This window comes from Etheostoma spectabile, unplaced genomic scaffold, assembly GCF_008692095.1.
Source record: "Etheostoma spectabile isolate EspeVRDwgs_2016 unplaced genomic scaffold, UIUC_Espe_1.0 scaffold505, whole genome shotgun sequence".
In the NCBI taxonomy this organism is placed as follows: Eukaryota; Metazoa; Chordata; class Actinopteri; order Perciformes; family Percidae; genus Etheostoma; species Etheostoma spectabile.
In genome coordinates, this window is record NW_022605622.1 from 241773 (window position 1) to 263281 (window position 21509).

Genomic DNA, 21509 nt, shown 5'->3' on the forward strand with positions numbered 1-21509 from the left:
AATGTCAAGAAGCAAGTCCTAATTCAAGACTAGAAAGTCTTAACTTCAAGATATGAAAGTCTAATATCAAGATAGAAAGTAATAATCTTTCAAGATCAGAAAGCTCTAATATTTGCAAGATCGAAAGTCCTAATCTTTCAAGATAGAACGTGCCTCAATATTTCAAGAAGAAAGTCTTAATATTTCAAGATAGAAAGTTTAATATTTCAAGATAGAAAGTCTTAATATTTCAAGATAGAAAGTCTTCTATTTCAAGAGAGACCGTCCTAATATTTCAGATAGAAAGTTAATATTTCAAGATAGAAAAGTCCTACTATTTAAAGATAGAAAGTATTAATATTTCAGATAGAAAGTCGAATATTGCAAGATAGACAAGGCACTAATATTCAAGATAGAAAGCCTAATATTTCAATGATAGAAAGTCTATATTTCAAGATAGAAAGTCCTACTATTTCAAGATAGAAAAAAAAAGGGGTTTCCTCACAAAAAATATATTGCAAGATAGAAAGTATCAATTCATTTCAAGATCGAAAGTTTACATACTTAAAGATAGAAAGTCCTTAATTAAAGATAGAAGCCTCAATATTTCAAGATAGGAAAGTCTGAAGATTCAGATAGAAAGTCCTTATATTTCAAGATAGAAAGTCTTCATATTTCAAGTAGAAAGTCCTGATATTTAAGATAGAAAGTCTCAATATTTCAAGATAGAAAGTCTCAATATTTCAAGATAGAAAGTCTTAAATATTTCACGATAGAAATCCTAAGAGGGTCCAAGATAGAAAGTCTTAATTTTCAGATAGAACAGTCTCATGTCAGATACGCAAGTTTACTATTTCAAGAAGAAAGGGCCTAATATTTCAAGATAGAAAGTCGCAATATTCAAGATAGAAAGTCTAATATTTCAAGATAGAAAAGTCAATATTTCAAGATAGAAGTCCATAAGATTTCAAGATAGAAAGTCTCAATTAGTTCAAGATAGAAAGTATCAATATTCAAGATAGGAACACGTCTAATATTCAGACTAGAAAAGTCTTATTATTTCAATGATAGAAAGGCCTAATATTCAAGCTAGACGGTCCTAATATTTACAAGATAGAAAGTCATAAATTTCAAGATAGAAGTATCTAATATTTCAAGAGAGAAAGTCCTAATATTTCAAGTAGAAACCGTTCAAATGTCAAGAAGGAAGTCCTAATATTTCAAGATAGAAAGTCTCAATATTTCAAGAAGAAAGTTTAATATTCAAGATAGAAAGTTATTAATATTTCAGATAGGAAAGTCTCATATTTCAAGATAGAAAGTCCTAATATTTCAGATAGAAAGTCTTATTATATTTAAAATCGAAAGTCTCAAGATTTCAAGATAAGTAAAGGCTTTAATATTTCTTTTTAACGATAGAGAAGTCTCCAATATTTCAAGAAAGAAAGATCTTTACTATTTCAAGATAGAGTCCTCAATATTCAGAGAAGAAAGGTCTTAATATCTTCAAGATAGAAAGTCCAACCATATTTAACGATAGCAAGAAGAGCTTAATATTGCAAGATCGAAAGTCTACTATTTAAGCTTAGAAAGTCTTAATTCTTTCAAGAAGAAAAGTCTTAATATTAAGAGAGAAAAGTCTCAATATTTCAAGATAGAAAGTACAATACTTTCAAGATAGAAAGTCTCAATATTTCAAGATAGAAAGCTCAATATTCAAGATAGAAAAGTCTCAATATTTAAGATGAAGTCCCTAATATTCAAGATAGAAAGTTCCTAATATTTCAAGGTAAGGAAACAGTTCCTAATATTTCCAAGATAGATGAGTTGTCGAATATTCATGTGTTGTAATGTGTCACTGAAGCTACGACACATTTGCTTGACTGCTCAAGGCGGTTTCTGCAACAGCCATTGAGAATCAGAACACAAAACTAATGAGGACATGTTTATCTTTGACAGGGATTTTGCAGTATTAAACGAGATCTCTGCAGAAACTAGCTTTTACAATGGAAGTAAATGGATAATTGTCAGCTTGTATTTAAGTTCATAAAGTGCCGTTTAGCTGCTGACCGAATCATATTAATATATTAGAGTCAGCACAACAATTATGGAAAGGATGTTTCAAGGAGCGCCTCGACTTCTGTTAAAGATTAAGATCCTTTTTTAAAACATATAAGTCCCGCGAAAGGAGTTGCTAAACCCACAGACTCATGTAACTAATCAGGGATTTTAGCATCGGAACACGGCTTCTAAAAAATCTCGGAGCAGCGGCTCTGATCGGCTCCGTTGGTCACAGTTTTTTCTTCTGGTCTATCCAATTGCGGTTCTGTCGGTTTCAAAGTTGAAACACGGGGACGATCCAGCCGGGGGACAGAGCGCCAAAATCGGGGACTGTCCTTCTTCTGGGAAAACCGGGGCCGTCTGGTCCACCCACATAAAGACTAAAGTGGCTCACAACAGTGAACAAATAGGAGTAAACAGAGAATAAAGCTTTTGTGAAAAAACGCGTCAACGAGGCACTAAAAGGGATTTTTTTAACCCGTTTTCCTACACTAATGTTCCATTTTTAATTCCCCAAAATAACTGAGTGATTCCAAAGCTCTTTGCCACGTAACAAACCGCACTTTCAATTTAATTTTGGGTCTTATTATATTTGATACACATTGTAAAACAAAGGAAGGGTGTGTGAAATAGTGTTGGAGTAAAAAGTGGACATATCAGTCTGTGATTCTCATCAACATCATTCCTTTAATTTAGTCGTCAATAATTCATAATTTCTGCTTTTATACCCAACAGTCGGAGAATTTCAAATAAATGAGGGTTGCATTGACCCTTAAATTTCCCAAAATAATGAAACTGTAAAACTAAAGTTATAAGTTAGTGTCCCGTAGCTGTTAACAAGGTAAAAACTGAAAAAAAGCGTCAAAAGTGTTGAAAAAAAGGACAAAAACATAAAAAAAAAGTTACAAACATTGATAAAAAGCGTCAACAAATTTTGAAGTGAAGAAAACACGTGGGTTAATAAGGACAAAAAACGTAATTAATAGGTTCATTAAAAAAAGTAATAAAGCATCAAAAAAAAAAAACTACACTACTCTGCCTTTCGGTGGGGCGTAAGGCAAAAACGTAGAACCTAAGATTTACTTTTAGTTCACAAGGCTCATTTAAACACGAGTCGATTCTGTTAATTTAAAATAACTTCTAATAACTTTTTTTTTCCCCAATACGGTTGCAATGGTAGCAGATGTTATTTAATGTCTTCAGTCTAGAATGTAAGACTGGTACCTAATGGTACTATCGGTCACTACTGGTCCCGGGGTGCAGAGTAGTGTCTATGGTATACTGGTTCCAGGGTATAAATGAGAGTGAATATGGTCTAATGTAATATGGTACTACTGGTTACCGGGGTGCATGAGAGTGTACTACTGGTACGATTGGGTACCCGGGCGTGCATGAGAGTGTACTACTGGTACTATGGTTACCAGGCTACATGAGAGGACTATGGTACTACTGGTTCCCGGGGAACATGAGAGGTACTACGGTCCCGGGGTGCCATGAGATTGTGTAACTACTGCTACTATTGGTACCAGGGTTTCATGTTATTGAGTGTACCTACTGTTTACTACTGGTTTCCCGGGGGTACATGAGATTGTGTACTACTCGGTTCCCGGGTGCATGAGGCGTGTACTAAGGATACTATGGTTACCAGCGGTACATGAGAGTGTATAATGGTATCTCGGTTACACTCGGGTGCTGAGGTGTACTACTGGTCCCGGGGTTGACATTGATGCAGGGTACTACTGGTGCCCAGGGTGCATGTTAGAGTGTACTAATGGTTCCCAGGGGCATGATGAGTGTACTTACCGGTACTAAGGTTACCAGGGGCATGAGAAGTGTTCACCCTAGTAATACTGGTTCCCGGGTGCATGCGGGTGTATACGGTAATATGGTCTCAAGGGTGCAGGAGAGTGTACTACTGGTTCTATTACACCCCATACTGGTACTACTGGTTCCCAGGGTGCATGAGAGTGTACTACTAGTACTACTGGTTCCCAGGGTGCATGAGAGTGTACTACTGGTACTATGGTTCCCAGGGTGCATGAGAGTGTACTACTGGTTCTAGTACTACTGGTACGGGAACAGGTCTCTTTACTTGAGCAGTTTGATGTTGCACATGATGAGCTCCTTCCAGTTGACGAAGATCATGGCCACCTCCTTCTCCGTCAGCAGCTCGCAGTCCAACAGAGGTTTGTGGAAGATCTGAACACACACATGCGCACACACACACACACACACACACACACACACACACACACACACACACATTTTGATTAAGTTTTTTAAAGATAGCTACACAACTCACAACACCCTTATCTGAATATGTGTGGCAAGAATTTACAGGTAGAGCAGGTCTAGACCGCTCTATAATTTACAGGTAGAGCAGGTCTAGACCACGCTCTATAATTTACAGATAGAGCAGGTCTAGACCACGCTCTATAATTTACAGGGACCCAACAGGTCTAGTAGTTTCCTCCAGAGCAAGCAACAGGGCCACAGTGGCGAGGAAAAACTTCCTTTTAGGAAGAAACCTGGGCCAGACCCAGACCCAGGCCCAGACCCGGGCCCAGGCCCAGGCTCTTGGTAGGCGGTGTCTGACGACCGGTTGGGGTTAGAATGAAGAGTGGCAATAACAGTCCCAAAAACTAGTAGTTTGTAGTAGTTCATGTCTACGTATTGAGACAAAAATGCCCAGACCCAGGCCCAGGCCCAGGTCCAGGTCCAGACCAAGACCAAGACCCAGGCTCTTGGTCTGACGACCGGTTAGGGTTAGAATAACAGTCCCAAAAAATAGTACTTTCCAGGTTTTTTGCTTTGGTGCAAAACTAGGCCAGCCACAACTTGATTAATTGATAATTGTTATGCATGTGCGAGGAACCGTGATTGGCCCTCGGGCCTCGAGACAGACACACACACACCTGTGCTGTAGTGTGTGTGTGTGTGTGTGTGTGTGTTTACCTCGGTGACGAGCTGCAGGTCGTTGACGTAGTTCTCCTCGGTGACGATGAGCTCGTGGATGTAGCCCTGCCTCTTCCTCTCCATGGGACTCAGCATGTCCAGCAGGTGGAGGTCAGCGCACCCTGCAACACACACATCGCACAATCAGACACCCTGACACAGAAAGGGGGGGGGGGGGGGGGGGGGGGGGGGGGGGGGGGGGAGAGAGACCTGTTACACATCTCTATTAATGCATGACCAACAAAATACGTACCTGGGATCAACAAACAGGAAGTGGGACTAACAGCTCTGGAGGAGAGTTTGAGTCAAAAGTCGGTAATGAGAGTCTGTGTTGCGTTCAATGAACCTGTGTTATACATGTAAATGTAAGTGTGTAGAGATTAAAGAGAGATGTCTATTTGAAGTTTATATTTATGACATTTTATATTTTTTACGTTTAACCTAAACAAGGAAGGCGCCTAATGCCGGTTTTTTGTTATGACTGTTGATATTGGATATTGGGATATTAGTGTCAACATAACACGCACCACATGCGTATTTATGAAGATATTCACATTTACATTACATCTAGATGACGTTTTATAATCCACGATGCCTTTTTCTTGCCTAAAATTGTGGCTTTTTTTCAGGTTTGCTACAAATTCAGAGCTGTAATTTCTCATATATAAAAGAGACTTCAGATACAGTATTAGGGACCACTAAGGTCTATATAAAGAGACTTCAGATACAGTATTAGGGGACCACTAAGGTCTATATAAAAGAGACTTCAGATACAGTATTAGGGACCACTAAGGTCTATATAAAGAGACTTCAGATCACAGTATTAGGGACCACTAAGGTCTATATAAAGACGACTCACAGATGACAGTATTAGGGGACCACTAAGTTCTTTATATAAAGAGACTTCAGATACGTATGTAGGGACCACTAAGGTCTATATAAAGACTTCAGATACAGTATTAGGGACCACTAAGGTCTATATAAAAGAGACTTCAGATACAGTATAGGGACACTAAGGTCTATCTAAAGAGACTTCAGATACAGTATTAGGGACCACTAGGCTATATAAAAGAAGACTCGATACAGTATTAGGGCCTGACACACAAGGTCTATATAAAAGAGACTTCAAGATACAGTATTAGGGACCACTAAGGTCTAATAAAAGACTTCAGATACAGTATTAGGGACCACTAAGGTCTATATAAAAGAGACTTCGACTACAGTATTAGGGACCACTAAGGTCTCTATAAAGAGACTTCAGATACAGTATTAGGGGACCACTAAGGCTATATAAAAGAGACTTCAGATCCAGTCATATAGGGACCACTAAGGTTATCATAAAAGAGACTTCAGATCAGTATTAGGGACCACTAAGGTCTATATAAAGAGACTTCAGATACAGTATTAGGGACCACTAAGGTCTATAAAAGAGATTCAGATACAGTATTAGGGACACTACAGGTCTATAAAAGAGACTTCAGATACAGTATTAGGGACCACTAAGGTCTATATAAAAGAGACTCAGATCGTATTAGGGACCACTAAGGTCTATATAAAAGAGACTTCGATACAGTATTAGGGACCACTAAGGTCTATATAAAAGAGACTTCAGATACAGTATTAGGGGACACTAAGGTCATTAAAAGGACTCGATCCAGTATTAGGGACCAATAAGGTTATATAAAAGATCCAAAAAGAACACCTGTCAGGGACTTTAAGACAGATATCTTTGTGTGTGTGTGTGTGTGTGTGTGTGTGTGTGTGTGTGGTGTGTGTGTGTGTGTGTGTGTGTGGGTGTGTGGGTGGTGTGTGTGTGTTGTGTGTGTGGTGTGAGGAGGAGAGAGAGAGAGTAACGAGGCAGTCCACTGTAGTTGTCTAAGACCATTTAACATCAGGACCGTCACATAACCGCTTCATCAACATCTCCACCAATAAAAACCTTAGTTTTTGTTTTTTTTTACAATCAATGCTATGCTAACGCTAACATTCTGTACATTTTCATTCATTCATTCACTCATCCGTCCGACCATTCACGTCCATAAAATTGCACATTCATGCTTTATTTTCACTTTACTCATTCACTAACATGTGCAGTCTGTTTACATTTGGCTGTTAATCCATTCATCCATTCATCCGAGTTGGTATTTATAATCCAACCGTTAGCATTCATTAGATTAACTAGAGATCTTACAGAGCTTGGATTTCTTATTTAGACCCACCAGACTAGACCAGAGTCCTGCTTCGGAGCAGGGTGTGTGTTCTGTTAAAAATGGAATAGTCACATATGTGTTAAAAATGTTTCTATGTTGAGTGTGTGTTGCTTATATAATAATAATAATAATAATAATAATAATAATAGGGACAAAAACGGGAGGTTTAGCATGTAGTAACAGGCCGAGTTATATGGAGATACGTGTAAAATGGACCCAGCTGGTGTGGAGACCAGGGCTGTAGTCCAGACCACCTAAGTCGAGTCCAAGACAAGTCCAAGACCAGGACTTGACGAGTCCGAGACAAGTCCAAGACCAGGACTAGTCGAGTCCAAGACAAGTCCAAGACCAGGACTAGTAGAGTCCAAGACAAGTCCAAGACCAGGACTAGTCGAGTCCAAGACCAGGACTAGTAGAGTCCAAGTCTCAGACCAGGACTAGTCGAGTCCAAGACAAGACAGAGTCCAAAAAGGTTTGAGTCCAAGACAAGCTGGTGTAGAGCCAGGGCTACAGTCAAGACCACCTTAGACAAGTCCAAGACCAGGACTAGTCGAGTCCAAGATAAGTCCAAGACCAGGACTAGGACTAGTCGAGTCCAAGACAAGTCCAAAACCAGGACTAGTCAAGTCCAAGACAAGACCGACTCCAAAAAGGTTAGAGTCCAAGACAAGGACTTGTCAAGTCCAAGACAAGTCACAGACCAGGACTAGCCGAGTCCAAGACAAGTCCAAGACCGGGACTAGTCGAGTCCAAGACAAGACCAAGTCCAAAGAGGTTTGAGTCTGAGTCAAGACCGAGTCCAGGACAGAATGAAGATACATGACAGTATCAAGACAATCATTTTGGGTTTTCACTTTTCCTCCAATATTATTATCTACATAATAAAGACACCTGGACTCGGTCCAGACCAGAAGCTCAAAAGCCAGATCTGGCAAGACCAGTGGCCGAGACCGAGACAAGTCCAAACACTAGCGAGTCCAAGACAAGTCCGAGACCATAGAAAAACGGTCTCTCGAGTCCGGTCTCAAATCCAAGACCGGACTCGAGTACTACAGCCCTGTGTGGAGCATGGCTCTGGTCCAGGTGGTCCAACTCTCGACAATTGGGTTCCAAACTGACAACAAAAACCCTTCTCTCTGACCCTGGAAACCAGGATCTGCTCATAGTCCCGTCCCGTGAGGACCCAAAACAGACCCACATCCGGGCCTGCGGCCTCAGTTTGTTTAACAACCGATGGTCTGTGACTCACCGGCCAATCGGAGACCTTCCCCTCTAATACTGACACACTTGAGGAGCCAATGGGATCCAAGCAGGTTAATAATAATAATAATAACAACAATAACAACAACAACAACAACAACAACTCTATTGCTCATTGTATAAAAAGTTGCGTGGATCAATAAATGTTTCATTCATTGTTTTGTTTGTTTTTGTTTCTGAGAGTAAACATTAAAATTACAATACTGTCATCTGGATAAAAACAACAAAAAACAACAACAACAAAAAAAAAACATTACAAAATCTGATATGGCAACCAATATAACACTGGTCTGTTGCTATGGGAACAAATTAGACGGGTTTCTGTTGGAAATGGAGTAACAGGTAATGTACAACACACACATATCTATATACATAAATATATATATATATAAATATATTTATGTTAATTAAGCTATAACATAAATAGCTGATTAATGGCGAGAAAAGCTCATTTTGAGGCTGCAACTAACTATATTAATATTAATATTGTTATTAATTTCGTAGCCGATTAATCGGTCGATTATTTAATCAATTAGTTGTTTTGGTCGATAAAAAGTACAAGATGACGTCATCAAACGTCTGGTTTTGTCCACATAACAACTCAAAAGGTATTATGTTTAGAGAGAATTAACTAGAAAATATTCACATTTTAGAAGCTGGAATCTCTTTTTTTCATTAAAAAAAATGACTCAAAATCGACAAATCAGTTAATATTTGCAGCTCTTTTTGGGACAAACAAGGCTTCACCTTGTTAACCCGGCTTAAAATTTGCTTTTTTTATGTGCGTGAAGTACGGCGACAATGAGCTCTCAAATACTTAAAAAAAAAAAAAAAAAAAAAAGGTGCATCACAGTGTGGAAAACCCAACGAGGTAAAGCTCAAATTACTTAAAAAGAACGCTAGTTTTGTTGAAATTGAGCCAAAACTAAAAACAAACAAACAGCTGAGCTATTCAAAGGATAGTTTTGGGAAGATAAATCGTTCTTACTGAGTCAGAAAGAGATCAATACCAATGGTAGGTAGAGCCTGAAATCCACTAGCTGCTAGCTAGCTAGCTAGCATAAATTGCCCATTGTATTGGTCACAACAAATACGCTTAAATCGCTTTCTTACTGAGTGTCAGATAAGAAGATCAATACCAACGTGTGTTAGACATAGAGCTAGAGCCTGAAATCCACTAGCCTAGCATAGCATAGCATAGCGTAGCCTAGCATAAAATTGTCCCATTGTATTGGTCACAACAAATATGCTTAAATCGCTTTCTTACGGAGTGTCAGATAAAAAGATCAATACCAACGTGTGTTAGACATAGAGATAGAGCCTGAAATCAACTAGCCTAGCATAGCATAGCATAGCGTAGCCTAGCATAAAATTGTCCCATTGTATTGGTCACAACAAATATGCTTAAATCGCTTTCTTACTGAGTGTCAGATAAGAAGATCAATACCAATGTGTGTTAGACATAGAGCTAGAGCCTGAAATCCACTAGCCTAGCATAGCATAGCATAGCATAGCATAGCCTAGCCTAGCATAGCATAAAATTGTCCCATTGTATTGGTCACAACAAATATGCTTAAATCGCTTTCTTACTGAGTGTCAGATAAGAAGATCAATACCAACGTGTGTTAGACATAGAGATAGAGCCTGAAATCCACTAGCCTAGCATAGCCTAGCCTAGCATAGCATAAAATTGTCCCATTGTATTGGTCACAACAAATATGCTTAAATCGCTTTCTTACTGAGTGTCAGATAAGAAGATCAATACCAATGTGTGTTAGACATAGAGCTAGAGCCTGAAATCCACAGCTACAGCCTAGCATATGCTCTAGCATAGCATAAAATTGTCCCATTGTATTGGTCACAACAAATATGCTTAAATCGCTTTCTTACTGAGTGTCAGATAAGAAGATCAATACCAACGTGTGTTAGACATAGAGCTAGAGCCTGAAATCCACTAGCCTAGCATAGCCTAGCCTAGCATAGCATAAAATTGTCCCATTGTATTGGTCACAACAAATATGTAATCGTTTTCTTACTGAGTGTCAGATAAGAAGATCAATACCAATGTGTTTATAGAGCTAGAGCCTGAATTCCACTAGCTTTGCTTAGCATAGCATAGCGTAGCCTAGCATAGCATAAAATTGTCCCATTGTAATGGTCACAACTGAACAAGTCAGATTGGGTTCGTTTCCTCCGTTTCAGCCATAAACAGAAATGTAAAAACAAGTTATATGAGATTATAAAGTAACTTTAGAGGTTTTTTAGGTGTATTTTGAGCTGGGCTAGTTGTTTCTTCTTACTCCTTCCTGTTTCATGCTAAGCTAATCAGCTCATATCAATCAGCCAATCAGACTCCAGCTTCATACTTAACAGACATTAACGCATTTTCCGAAATGTCAAAATATTCCTATGACTGGAATGATTCAAAGATGTGTGTTTTTTTTTTTTTTTTTAGGACAAATCGTTCCACCCTCTTACATATTTAGTACCAAATCTCTTGTCTTGTGTGTCGTGTCCATTATCCTGGCCCCTCAACAGTGTGACATCATCTCATCGCCATAGCAACAGACAAAACAATTAACATGTAAACAAAAATAACAACAGAACAACGGAACGGGTCAGTGAAAGTTAATACATGTTCAAAATGTTAAACTACAACGGATAAAAACATAACCACTGACTGTGTCTGAGCGGGAACGAGAGGTGTTTGTGTGTGTGTGCATGTGCGTGTGTGTGTGTGGGGTGGGTGCATGTGCATGTGTGCATGTGTTGCGTGTGTGGTGTGTGTGTGTGTGGTGTGGTGTGTGTGTGTGTGGTGTGGTGTGTGTGTGTGTGTGGTGTGTGTGTTCACACTGTTTGGGTAATGTGCACACTCCAATCTCTCTGTACCATGTTGCGTTTCGGGATGTGTGTGTGTGTGTGTGTGTGTGTGTAATTTGGTTAGCTAGGATGCTAAGCAGTTACAGCATGGCTTTCCATTTCTAGCTCTGAGCTACCGGGCTCATTCCCATTCCAGCTGCTCGCTCCCTTCTATGCCTCCTTGCCTCCTTCTATGCCTCCTTGCCTCCTTCCCTAGCAGAGACAGAGAGGACAAACTAACAGACTAAACGGAAAAAAAAAACATAGAAGGGAGCTGCATCCTGGGTTGAAACTTAGCACTCACTGCTCTGGAAAGCGTCTCAATACGGCCTCATTTCCTCCCCCCTCCATTACTTCATCTCCTTTTTAGAGTAGGGGGGGGGGGGGGGGGAGTAAGAAGGGAAGAGGAGGGAGGAGTCTTTGGCATTGAGGAGAGGAGGAGAGAGGAAGAGAGGAGAGGAGAGAGGAAGAGAGGAGAGAGGAGAGGAGACTTTAACATTGAGACTTGTCCTCCAGCAGATAGTGGGTCTTTCTGAGAAGCTGTGGGAAGGGAGGGGTTAGTAAGGGCATGGGGGCGGAGCCAGCGCTTTTGATTGACAGATGAACAAAGCAGCTGAACCAATGAGAGCGAGGTAAAAAAAAAAAAAAAAACAGGAGGGAGTGGGATGAGCTGAGCTACTGATTCTAATGACAGAATCTCCCATCAAGCCACAAATGCCCACTATCCACGCAGTACACACGCTAAGTGGGTGTGTGTGTATGATGTAACTAGGATGGTCTATGTGGAGTGGATGGTGTGTGTGTGTGTGTGTGTGTGTGTGTGTGTGTGTGTGTGTGTGTGTACAGTCACTGTGATCCAGAGTCAAAAACGTTAGTTCATTAGTTCAATCTAGGAGACGGGAGCCCAGTAGTCTCGTCTCCTCGTTTCAGCTTCTCCTTCAATCTCCTCCTCTCCTCTCCTCTCCTCTCCTCTTTTCCCTCCTCAACTCAACAACCTCCCGGCTGACAAAAACAGGGAGAAAAGAAGAAGAAAAAAGAAGACGAAAAAGGAGGAGAAGAGAAGAAGAAGAAGAAGAAAGCTGGAGGAGGAGTCCTGACTACTGATCTCCCTCCTGTTTGGAGCCAGAGACTTAGATAGACCCAGTTTGGCCAAGTCCAGTCAGAGCCATGCATAGATGTTACGTTACAGTCTGTCTGTCTGTCTGTCTCTCTCTCTCTCTGTCTCTCTGTCTGTCTGTCTGTCTGTCTGTCTCTCTGTCTCTCTGTCTGTCTGGCTCTCTGGCTTCTATTGGTGAAGAGTCGCCATGACCTCTTGCTGCTGTCCCATTGGTCGAGTGGCCTAGTGGGCGTGGCCTAGTGGGTCTCTTTGAGGGCTTTGAGGAGAGGGGGGTTCTGGGTAATGATATGATCCTAGAGAGAGGACGACAACAACAACATCAACAAAAACAACTAAACAAAACAACAACAACAACAACGACGACAACCAATCAGGTGCTAGGTGGGTGGAGCGTGCAGCAAGACAGAGAGTGTGGAAGTGTGGGCTAAACCTAGCATAGAAATAGAGGATCTAGAGCGGGCAACATGCATTAGTATACCCCCCTCTATGTTAAAATACAGGGGCATAAGTATACACCCCCCTATGTTAAAATACAGGGGCATAAGTATACACCCCCCTTGTTAAAATACAGGGGCATAAGTATACACCCCTATGTTAAAATACAGGGGCATAATTACACCCCCATGTTAAAATACATTGCATAAGATCCCCCCTCTATGTTAGAAATACAGGGGTCATAAGTATACACTCCCAGTTACAATACAGGGCGCATAAGTACACCCCCCCCTATGTTAAAATACAGGTCATAAGTTATACACCCCCCTATGTTAAAATACAGGGGCATAGTATACACCCTCCCTATGTTAAATACAGCAGGCATAAGTATCCACCCCCCTATGGTAAAACTACGTGGCATAAGTATACACCCCCTATTTAAACTACAGGGTGGCATAAACGTATACCCCACCTATGTTAAAAGTTAAAGAACCTAATCAGGGGCTAAGTTACACTCCCCTATGTTTTAAAATACGGGGCAATATACACCCTCACCTATGTAAAATACAGGGATGCTAGACACTATGTAAAACAGGAAAAGTACACCCCCTAGGTTAAATACAGGGCTAAGTAATAACACCCCTATGTTTTTTAAAATTACAGGGGCAGTAAGTATACCCCCCCCTATCGGTTAAAATAACAGGGCATAAGTATACACCCCCCCTATGGTTAATACATGGGCATAAGTAACACCCCCCTAGTTACAAACAGGGGCCATAAGTATACACCGCCCATTAAAACAGGTGCATAAGTATACACCCCCCTTGTTAAAATACGGGGACAAAGAGATCAACCCCCTATGGTATACAATACGGGGCTAAGTACCACCCCCTATGTTAAAATACAGTGCATAATTCACCCCCTATTTAAAATACAGGGGATAAGTTATCAACTCCCCTATGTTAAATAACCGGGGCATAAGTATAACCCCCCTTGTTCAAATAAGGGGCATAGAAGTATACACCCCCCTATTTATAAAATAAGGCGGGGCATACGTTACACCCACCCTTGTTAAATACAGGGGCAAAGGTTACACCCCCCTAGTTTAAAATAAGGGGCAGAAGTTACAACCCCCTATGTTAACAATACAGGGGGCATAATATACAACACCACCCTATGGGGTAAATACGGTGTTACAAATATTCTACGGTGCATACGTAACACCCCTCTATGTTAAATACAGGGTGCATAATTACACTACCCCTATGTTAAATACAGGGGCATAAGTACACCCCCCCCTATGTTAAAATACGGGCATAAGTATACACCCCCCTATGTTAAAAATCAGGGGCTAAGTATACAACCCCCTAGTTAAAATACAGGGCATAAGTATACACCCCCCTATGTTAAATACAGGGCATAAGTATACCCCCCCCTATGTTTAAAATACGGGGCATAAGTATACACCCCCTATGTTAAAAACATGGCATAAGTATACACCCCCCATGTTAAAATAGGGGCATAGTATACCCCCCCTATGTTAATCGGGTAAGTATACACCCCCCTATGTTAAAATACAGGGGCATAAGTATACCCCCCCCTATGTTAAAATACAGGGGCAGGAGTATACACCCCCCTATGTTAAAATACAGGGGCATAAGTTAACACCCCCCTAGTTTTAAATACAGGGCATAAGTATACACCCCCTATGTTAAAACTACGGGCGATAGTATACACCCCCCTATGTTAAATACAGGGGCAAAGTATAACACCCCCCTATGTTAAAATACAGGGGCATAATGTATACACCCCCCTATGTTAAATCAGGGCATAAGTATCCCCCCCCTAATGTTAAAATACAGGGGCACATAATATACAAGCACCCCCCTAGTGTTATCAAATGACCAGGGCATAAGTTATAATCCCCCCTTATGTTAAAATACAGGGGCATAAGTATACACCCCCGATGTATAAATATACAGGGGCATAAGTATACACACCCCTAAGTTGCTCTAAAGATATCCCTTCCCGGTAACTTGTCCAGCTCTAGAAACTCTAGGTCTATGGTGGATCATGCTGAAAGGACACATGCAGGAAGAGGAGAAGCACTTTTACACTGATGCGTGGCAAATAAACACACACATGCATACACATACACACAAAAACACACACACCACCCAGAGGCATTGCATGACTGGGAGGTTATTATCAAAGAGGCCCAAAGGAGTGTCCAGGTGAAGGGTCAAAGGTCAAACCAATCCAGGGTTAAACACGGAGAGAGGGACAGCATCTCCACACCTGGCTCGGTGGGGTGTGGTGTGTGTGTGTGTGTGTGTGTAAGTGTGTGTGGTATGTGTGACTGTGTGTGTGTGTTACACTACTTTGTATTTCCATTGAGAGTATTCAATATGTTAATTATTATATTGTGTGTGTGTGTGTTTGTGTAATTGTAACTGTGTTGTGGTGGTGTGGTTTGTGTGTGTGTTTAAGTGTGACTGGTGTGTTGTGTGTGTGGTGCAGAGAGTGTGATGTGTGTGTGTGTGTGTAAGGTGACTGTGTGTGTGTGTAACACTTTGTCTCCCTTGAGAGTATGTCATATGTTAAATTTAGTAATTGTGTGTGTGGTGTGTGTGTGTGTAAGTGGACTGTGTGTGTTTTTGGTGTGGTTTGTGTGTAAGTGTGCTGTGTGTGTGTGGGTTGAAGAGTGGACTGTGTGTGTGGTTTACACTACTTTGTATTCCAAATTTTGGAGAAAAAAGTTTATGTCCCATGTTAATTTAGTATATGTGTGTGTGTGTTTTGTGGTTAAGTGTGACTGTGTGTTGTGTTGTGGTGTGTGTGTAAGTTGGTGACTGTGTGTGTGTGTGTTTGAGAGAGTGGACTGTGTGGTGTTGTTCCACGACTTTGTATTCCAGTGCGATTATTCAATATTTAATTTTAGTATATTTGTGTGTGTGTGTGTAAGTTGACTGGGTGTGTGTGTGTGTTGTGTGTGTGTCGTAAGTGTTACTGTGTGTGTGTGTGTGTGTGTGTGTGTGTGGGTAAGTTGTGACTGTTTTGTGGTTTGTAAGTGTGACTGTGGTGTGTGTGTGTTTGTGTGTGTGTAATTGTGACTGTGTGTGTGTTTGTGGGTGTTTGTGTATGTGCTGGTGTGTGGGTGTGTAAGTGTGACTGTGTTTGGGTGTTTGTGTGTGTGTGTGGGTGTAATGTGTGACTGTGTGTGTGTGTGTGTGTGGTGAGGAGAGTGTGACTGTGTTGTGTGTTACAACTACTTTTATCCTTGAAGTATGTCACTAAGGTTTAATTTTAGTAATTGTGTGTGTGTGTGTGTGTTGTGTAAGTGTTGCCTGTGTGTGTTGTGTGTGTTTGTTTGTGTAAGTGGACTGTGTGTTTGTGTGTGTGAGCGAGTGTGACTGTGTGGTGTGTGTTACACTACTTGTATTCCTTGAGAGTATTGTCAATATGTTAATTTTAGGATAGGTGTTGTGTGGTGTGTGTGGTGTGGTGTAAGTGTAAGGGTGTGTGGTGTTGTGTTGTGTGTGCTTGTGTGTGTGTAAGTGTGACGGTGTGGGTGTGTGTTTGGTGTGGTGTTTTAAGTGTGACTGTTTGTTGGTTTAAGTGTGACTGTGTGGTGTTTGTGTGTGTGTGTGTGTGTGTAAGTGTTTACTGTGTGTGTGTGTGTTGTGTGTGTAGGTGCTTTTGTGGTCCTTTGTGTGCGTAAGGGTGGCTGACGGTGTGGTTGGGTGGTGGTGTGTGTGTGAGTGTGACTGTGTGTTGTGTGGTGTGTGTGAGAGGTGTGTGGTGTTTTGTTTACACTACTTTGTATTACCATGAGAGTATGGTTCATATTTTAATTTTAGTAATTGTGTGTGGTGTGTGTGTGTGGAAGTGTGACTGTGTGTGTGTGTGTGTGTGTGTGTTACAGTTGTACTGTGTGTTGTGTTGTGTGTGTGTGTGTGTGTGTGAGTGTGACGTGTGTGGGTGTGGTGTGTGAGAGGTGTGACTGTGTGTGTTGTTACAGACTACTTACTTGTATTCCATTGAGAGTATGTACAATATGTTAATGTTTAGTATATTTGTGTGTGTGTGTGTGTGTGTGTGGTGTGTGTGTGTGTGGTTGTGTGTGGGGTGTCGTGTGTGTGGTGTGCGGTGTGGTGGTGGCGTTGTGTGTGTCTGCATGTACTCACACTGCGTGCTCGGGTCGGTATCCGTGGTGAGCTTGACGTAGTTGCTAGGAAACAGACCCTCCCTCCCGTTGAGCTCTCCTTTCCACCAATCACAGTCGTCTTTGTTGAGCACCGTGATCACCTGACCCTTCAGGAAGGCCAGCTCGTCGTCGTTCTGGGCCACGTAGTCGTACATGCCGATCACCTGACACACGGCTTCAGGACCGCAGACACACATCGAGGACATGATGTCAAACCTTTGACTGTTACAGTGGGGCTCGAATGTTTGCCCCCCCCCCCCCCCCCCCCCAAAGGTTAAAACTGTGTATTAATGTGCATAAAGGAGCCAAGAAACAGATGGAAAAATCTCCAAAATGCATCAAATGACAGATTAGACATTTGTGTAATGTGTCACAAAAAGTTAGATTTTATTCCCATCATTTACACTTTCAAAATAAAAGAAAACATAAAAAAATGGCGTCTGCAAAAAGTTTGGGCACCCTGCAGAGTTTCCAGCGTGATTTTGAGTCTGAAGACGGAGTAGTCTTTTCTGTAGTTCTGTAGTCTTTTCTGTAGTTCTGTAGTCTTTTTAATAATCTTTTCAATTTAGTGTGATTTCTTAGTTCATAAGGGACACAGGTAACGCGTCTATACTTCCTGTGGATATAATCCAAATTGTGCCTTAAAGGCGCAGTACGCGTGTTTATTCGTGAGAGTACCTGTGCTGGCGGGGGCCAGTTTCGGGGGGGTGGGCTCTGTGGGCGTGGTCTTGCTGGTGCTGGGACTGAGCAGCTTCACATAGTTGGCCGGAAACCAACCAATCTGGCGCTTCTTCCCCCGGGCCTGAACCAATCAGAACACAGTGTGTTATACGTGTGCAAAATGTGACATTTAATAAATACAGAGGCTCGTGTCTGACATAGAATCCAAAGAAAAACTACAGTTTGATTATTAACCCTTGTGTTGTCTTCCCGTCACAATTGAAAATCAACATTTTTGCTGAGGCTTTTAATCAACGTTTTTAAGTTTTTCTCACGTTTTTGTTCCTTTTTCAATACTTTTGACGCTTGTTTGTCACTTTTTTTGACGTTTTAAACACAGCATAACACTAGCTTATTAGGTTTTACAGTTATTTTTGGAATTTATGGTCAATAAACTTCATTTATAGGAAATTATACCTAATGTTGGAGTGAGAAAAGCAGAAATTAGGAATTATTGAGACTAAAATTAAGGAATGGATGTTGATGTAATCACAGACTGGATAATGTCAACTTTTACCAACACTATTCAACACACTTCATTTGTTTTACAATGCATAAAATAAATAAGACCAAAATTAAGAAAGTAGAGATTTACTTGGCAAAGGAGCGTTGGAATCAATCATGTTATTTTGGGGAATTAAAAAGAACATTGTATAGGACGACTGGGGGACAAACATAGGACAATATGAGGACGACATGGGGACAACATTGGGGCAACATGAAGACAACTGAAACAACATGAAGACAAACAGAGGGCAACATGAGGCCTGAGACAACAATGAAGACACATGATGACAACAGTGGGCAACAATGAGCACCACTGAGGACAACAGGGATGAGGCAAACATGAAGGCACATGAGGGCAAAATGAAGACAACATGAAGACAACATGAAAGCGAACCATGAGGGCAACATGAGCAACATGAGGCCGAAGGAAAGCACATAGGACTACATAAGACGACATGAGACGACATAAGACAACATGGAAAAGCCAACATGAGGGCAACATGAGGGCAACATGAGGGCAACCCGAGGGCAAACTCGAGGGCAACATGAAGACAACTGAGGCAACATGGGGACACATGATGCAACCATGAGGGCAAAAGAGTGGCAACATGAGGCAACCTGAAGACAACATGAGGCAAACATGAGGACCAACATGAAGGACACTGAGGCAACCATTAGGGCAAAAACATGAGGCAACATGAGGGCACCATGAGGGCAAAACTTAGGCAACATGAGGGCACATGAAGCAACATGAGGGCAAAATGAGACAACATGAAGCACACATGAGGTCAACTAAGACAACATGAGGACAACATGAGGGCCACACATTGAGGGCAACACGAGGGCAACATGAAGACAAAACCAGACAACAGGGACAACATGAGACAACCTGAGGACAACATGGGACACATGGGGACAAACATGGGGACACATGGGGACAACAGAAGACACATGAGACAACATGAAGGACCAACCATGGGACACATGAAGACAACATATGACAACATGATGACAACAAGAGTGCAAACACAGGGCAACACGAGGGCAACATGGGGACAACATGAGGTGCAAACATGAGGCAACATGAGGCAACATGAAGACACATGAGGACAACTGAGGGCAACACGCGGGCACACGAGGGCAACACGAGGGCAACATGAAGACAACATGAGGACAACATGGGGACAACATGAGGACAACATGGGGACAACATGAAGACAACATGAAGACAACATGGGGACACATGAAGACAACATGAGGACAACATGAGGACAACATGAGGACAACACGGGGACAACACGAGGGTTAAATGTTAACAAAATCAAGACTTAGAATTGTACTTGTGGATTAATTTAAAGAACATCCTAAAAAGATAACGTGAGAGTGTTGTAATTAAACTGGAGTAGGTCACGGATCTCAGGTTTTCTTTTGGTTTTCTCCACCTTTTTATTTCTGTATAAGTTGTACCGTATGAAAACTGGACAAATATTATTGTTTAATAGTCCTCATGTGAATATTTGGAAACCTTGAGAAATGAAGAAGTGTTAACCTTAAACTTGCTTAACACACCCAGTTTCTCTTTAACCAATAGTATAGCAGATACTGTGACCTACTAACCCACTTTTACGTAAAAACCCTTGTGTCAAATTGACCCGTTTCACGGTGTTTTATGTCAGAAATATGGATTTCTTTCAATCAAATTGCCCAAAAATAACATTGATGATTCGGGTAATTTTAACGTTTACTTTCATTGAATTGTTTGGGTGTTTAATTTAACCTGATAGCATTTTTTTTAAAACAGTATGGGGACTAAACTTTGACATCTGCCCATCTGAGATCCACTCAACAGCCTCTGATCTTAACTATTAGTCAAAATAATGCATAATTTCTGCCCTTTTTAACTAAAAACGTGTGTATAATTTGAAAAAAAATGAGGTTTGTTGACCATGAATTCTAAGAATAAGTGTAAAACCTGTTATTAAACCAGCTTAGGTTTAATAAAAAATAAAAAAAACCACAAAAAGATGGAAAAAGTGGCAAATAAATCATATAAAAGCAACAAAAACTTTTTTTTTTCCAATTTTGACCTGGAAGGAGAGTGTGTGTGTGTGTGTGTGTGTGTGTGTGTGTGTGTGTGTGTGTGTGTGTGAATGTGTGTGTGTGTGAATGTGTGCCTGTGTGTGACTGTGCGAACAAAGACTGCTGAATGCTTTTTTAAGTTTTATTCCCCTTTGCAAAGTCACAAAAAAAGCAAGTCTGAGTCTGTATGTACTGTTTTTCCACTCAAGTCCTTGAACCTAACACAAGGTCAACATGATGATGTGTGTATATTAGCGTGTGTACTTTTTTTCCACTCAAGTCCTTGAACCCAACACAAGGTCAACATGATGATGTGTGTATATTAGCGTGTGTACTTGAACCCAACACAAGGTCAACATGATGATGTGTGTGTATTAGCGTGTGTACTTGAACCTAACACAAGGTCAACATGATGTGTGTATATTAGCGTGTGTACTTGAACCCAACACAAGGTCAACATGATGATGTGTGTGTATTGGCGTGTGTGCTTGAACCTAACACAAGGTCAACATGATGTGTGTATATTAGCGTGTGTACTTGAACCCAACACAAGGTCAACATGATGTGTGTATATTAGCGTGTGTACTTGAACCCAACACAAGGTCAACATGATGATGTGAGTATATTAGCGTGTGTACTTGAACCCAACACAAGGTCAACATGATGATGTGTGTGTATTGGCGTGTGTGCTTGTGTACCTGGAGCTCACCCTCCCACCAGCCACCCGGGTTCTTCTTCCTGATGAGGATGAGCTGCCCCGGGGCCAAGGTCAGCTGCTCTGCACCCGTGGCACTGTAGGGGGCGATCACCTGTGCAATCTCTGGTGGACAGAGAGAGACAGACGAAGAAGAAGAAGAAGAAGAAGAAGAAGAAGAGGAGTTTTGTGATTTAAATGTTGATATATTGGTTTTGATTAACTAAACAACTATTGACTTGAGTTGTAAATCTATATTTCAAGGAAGTGCAAAGAAGGATAGAGTGGTATTTCAGGTGTTTTTCCATTACATGGTACCTGCTCAACTCGTCCCAGTCTTCTTTCATCCACTGCAGATTTAATACCGCCTCATGCGTGTGTCTCTGTGTCTCTATTTCTGTGTGTCTCTGTGTCTCTGTTTCTGTG

At 41.1% G+C, this 21509-nt stretch overlaps 1 protein-coding gene across 9 annotated transcripts in view; it reads right to left on the bottom strand.

Moving 5' to 3' along the window:
• itsn1 (intersectin 1 (SH3 domain protein)) overlaps nt 1-21509 on the bottom strand; it is a gene marked incomplete at its 5' end in the record, with an annotated part of 74894 nt that overhangs the window by 18297 nt on the left and 35088 nt on the right. For 4 of the 9 annotated variants that reach the window (XM_032511889.1, XM_032511888.1, XM_032511885.1 and 1 more), the window contains 5 exon segments: nt 4133-4239; nt 4996-5117; nt 17064-17260; nt 17752-17885; nt 21088-21209. In XM_032511889.1, coding sequence (XP_032367780.1) covers nt 4133-4239; nt 4996-5117; nt 17064-17260; nt 17752-17885; nt 21088-21209 — 682 coding nt within the window. 9 annotated transcript variants of the gene reach the window in all.